Raw genomic sequence first — 3,933 nt, 5'->3', positions numbered from 1 at the left:
TGATAATTGATGTAAGTATGCGATCTTGAAGTTGTTTAGAGGATCTTCGCTATGTTTTGAAGGTTTAAAGACCAGGAGAGCTCGTGAAGGAAAAGTTAAGATTTCTTCTTGGGAGTCCTTAAAACAGAAACTTCGAAAGAGGTATGTACCAGCCCATCATAGGACGACAACCTATAGGAGGATGGTGGATTTGAAGCAAGGGAAGATGAGTGTGGGAGAATACATTAATTATTTTGATTAATTATCATTAATGGGAGATGTTAAGGAGGCCAAAGAACAGAAGATGGCACATTTTCTATGTGGTCTGAATTACAACATCTCTGGTACGGTGGAACTCTATCCATACTCTGATTTTGACATGCTTTGTAGTATTTGTTTGAAGTTAGAAGCTCAAGGGAAGGCAAAGTATGTGGGAAGTTCTAGTGGGGAAATTGTTAAACCCAAGCCTTGGGTGAAATCTGAAACTAGTGTGAAGGTGACCACAACAAGTACTCATGTTGTTGTGAATAGCTCCACGGCGACCCCAAAGGTGAACAATACGAACAAGGAAACTAGCTTGTCCAAGGTTTGTTGCTTCAAGTGTCAAGGGTTTGGACACTATCATAACATGTGTCCAAACAAGAGAGTAGTGACGTTAGTAAAGTTTGTTGCGATACGGGATGAGCTGTTTGAAGAAGAAGAAGTGGGGTTGGAAGATATTGTCACAACTGAAGAAGTTTGTGAAGGTGAAGAAGATGAGGAGGAAAAGTACAAAGCACCAAAATTTGATACGAATTTTGTTCTTAGAGCTTCGCAAACACAAGTGGTTCATGTTCACTGCGATCAGAGTGATCAGATGTTTCATACCAAGTGTCGTGTGAATGATCGATGGTGCATTTTGATTATAAATGGTGGTAGTTGTACGAAGGTGACTTCGATTGAGATGGTTATGAAGTTGGGCTTAGTCACAACATCCCGTCCTAAACCATATGCACTTCATTGGCTTGATGATGGGAACAAAGTAAAGGTGATGAAACAGGTTCGGATTGGCCTAGCCATGGGATCGTACAAAGATGAAATTTTATGTGATGTAATTCCAATGGATGCTTTCCATTTTCTATTGGGACGTCCTTGGCGGTTCGATAAGGATATGGTGCATAAGGAAAGGAGCAATGAGTATGAGCTAAAACACAATGGTAAAAAATTGTGTTGTTACCCATGTCTTCAACAGTGGTACGATCGATGAACAACAAGCAATCCAAAAAGCGAAAACTTACGATGTTGGCTAGCGAAAGAGAGGTGGAATAGGTTCTCAACCAAGGGGATGAGATACATGTCCTTGTTGCAAACGAAGACCCAAAGGTGGATGATATTGCTAAAGAAGAAAGTCCAATTGTAGATTTTCTCATGGAGGTTAGAGATGTGTTCCCAACTAAATTACCACCGGTTTTGCCCCCAATCTATGGTGTTGAACATCAGATTGATCTTGTTCCAAGTCCTTCTTTGCCTAACAAGGCTACTTACCATTGCAATCCAAAGGAAACAAATAAGTTGCAAAAACAAATTAACGAGTTGATGAGCAAGGGCGATGTTTGTGAGAGCCTAAGTCCATGTGTTGTTTCGGTCCTACCTGTGCCTTAGAAGGATGGAACATGGAGAATGTGTGTGGATAATAGAGTTGTTAACTATATAACGATCAAGTATAGGCTTCCCATTACTAGACTTGATGACATGTTGGACGAATTGCATGGGCCAGTAGTGTTTTTGAAAATTGACTTGTGAAATGGGTATCATTAGATTCGCATGCGTGAAGGTGATGAGTGGAAGACAACCTTTAAGACCAAGCATGGGTTGTATGAATGGACTATGATTCCATTTGGTCTTACGAGTACGCCTAGTACTTTTATGAGGCTGATGAATGAAGTGTTGAAATTGTTTTTGGGCAGGTTGGTAGTCGTATACCTTGATGACATCATGGTATATAGAAAAATCAAGGAAGATCATATTGTGTATTTAAGAAAAGTATTTGAGACCCTTAGAGCACAAAAACTTTATGGGAAGCAGTAGAAGTGTTCGTTTTTGGTGGAGAATGTGATATTTTTGGGCTATGTTGTTTCTAAAGATGGTGTATCGGTGGATCAGTCCAAGATCGGGGAGATTAAGTTGTGTCATACTCCTACTAATGTTTCAAAAGTCAGGTCGTTCCATGGTCTTGCTTCGTTTTATAGGAGGTTCATACGTTACTTCAGTACCATTACGATTCTGATCACAAGTTGTCTGAAGAAAGGAGCTTTTGCATGGGGGAAGATGCTCAGAAGTCCTTTGCGAAAGTCCAGGAGTTATTGTGTGCTTCTCCTATTTTGGCTCTTCCTGACTTTCCACAACCTTTTGAGGTGGAATGCGATGCGAGTGGCGTTGGAATTGGAGTTGTTTTAATTCAAGCTAAACATCCTATTGTGCATTTTTCAGAGAAGCTGGGAGGTGCTATGGTGAATTACAGCACCTGTGACAAGGAGTTTTATGCGATTGTTCGAGCATTGGATCATTGGAGCCATTACTTGCGTGCAAATCATTTTATTTTGCACTCCGATCATGAATCCTTGAAATACATTAATGGGCAGTAGAAATTGAGCACACGACATGCTAAGTGGGTGGAGTTCTTGCAATCTATTCACTTTTCTTCCAATTATAAAGATGGTAAAAGCAACATGGTGGTTAATGCTTTGTCGAAGCGATATTCCTTGCTAGTAACTTTGGATGTTCATTTGTTGTGATTTGAGACTTCAAAGACTTACTATAAGACTGACATGGATTTTGGAGACTTTTTTGTTGTCACACCCCAAAACCGGAACGACGGAAATGTTCGGGGGTGGAGGACGTCATGTTTAGTATCACAAGACATGCATCATAGTAATCAAAGTAATAAACAACCATTTCATTAGAAGAAAGTGTTTACAAAGTATGTGGTCACATAATATAGACTACAAAGTAAATAACAAAATAAGACATGAAGCTATACTGCTCCATCTTCTGAATCCCAGTGCGCGTACCTGTCTACTTGTCTCCTGAGAATACAAGTTATTTTGAAAGAGTAGATCAGCATTTAAGCTGGTGAGTTCATAAGATTTTAGTGATGTAAGTAAGTTGTAAGAAAGTTGAAAGTTCTGTTTAGAAAAGTTCGCCTGTTCCTCCAGAAAATCCTATATTTCCTGCTTTGATGAAAGATAAGTAAAAATGACTCTACAATCCTTTCTATGAGTACTAAATGGATACAAGTTATATAAAACCCAGAGTAAACAAACAATCGGTTGTGTGTATCTGCCCTAAGCCCACAACCAAACAAGGAACATGAAATGAGGTGGAAGGCACACATCCCATTGTTTGTTAGATCATCGTTGTATATAACCCTGGCGTATTCACTTGGTACTCACAGAGTTAACTGTAATAGTTCCTTTATATTTGATGAAAAGATTCTTTAAGAAAACCCTTATTTCTTTTAGTAAAAATGGTAACCACAGTGGTTCCTTTTATAATCACTTAGTTTATACTAGTTATATATAATCTAATATCGAACAGATAGTTAATTGTGTGAATCTGCCCTAAGCCCACAACCAAACAAGGAACAGCAAATGAGGCGGAAAGCACACATTCAACTACCTATCGGGTATTAATTATAGATAATCCTGATCTATAAACTAAGGTATTATAGAAATAACCACCTAGGGTCCTTTAAGTTATATTGGTTTAATAAAATGGATTAAACCCATTACTAGTAAGTTTCTAGTTTTAAATAACAAATGTTCTATTTGAAAAGTATGTTTTGTACTAGAAAACGGTGCATTGAATTAGTGTCCTATGACCTGGCCCATACCTGGTACCCCTTATGATTACTTGGTGTATACGGAACATATATATAGCTAAGATCGGATAAATAGTAGGCTGGGTGAATCTGCT

The 3,933-nt window shown here is 38.6% G+C and overlaps 1 protein-coding gene across 1 annotated transcript; it reads left to right on the top strand.

The window, feature by feature from the left end:
* Window positions 1-250: 250 nt before the first annotated feature.
* LOC145121972 (uncharacterized) lies at window positions 251-2,603 on the top strand. The gene is made up of 3 exons (XM_079057649.1): window positions 251-1,175; window positions 1,334-1,569; window positions 2,208-2,603. Exons 1-3 carry the CDS (start codon window positions 251-253, stop codon window positions 2,601-2,603), a joined length of 1,557 nt encoding a protein of 518 aa, XP_078913775.1.
* Window positions 2,604-3,933: the final 1,330 nt, after the last annotated feature.

The sequence above is a fragment of the Lactuca virosa genome, chromosome 6, assembly GCF_052849685.1.
Source record: "Lactuca virosa cultivar CGN04683 chromosome 6, Lactuca_virosa_CGN04683_v6, whole genome shotgun sequence".
Classification (NCBI taxonomy): domain Eukaryota; kingdom Viridiplantae; phylum Streptophyta; class Magnoliopsida; order Asterales; family Asteraceae; genus Lactuca; species Lactuca virosa.
Note: the sequence above shows the minus strand (reverse complement) of the source record. Positions and strands in the feature narration are given on the sequence as shown.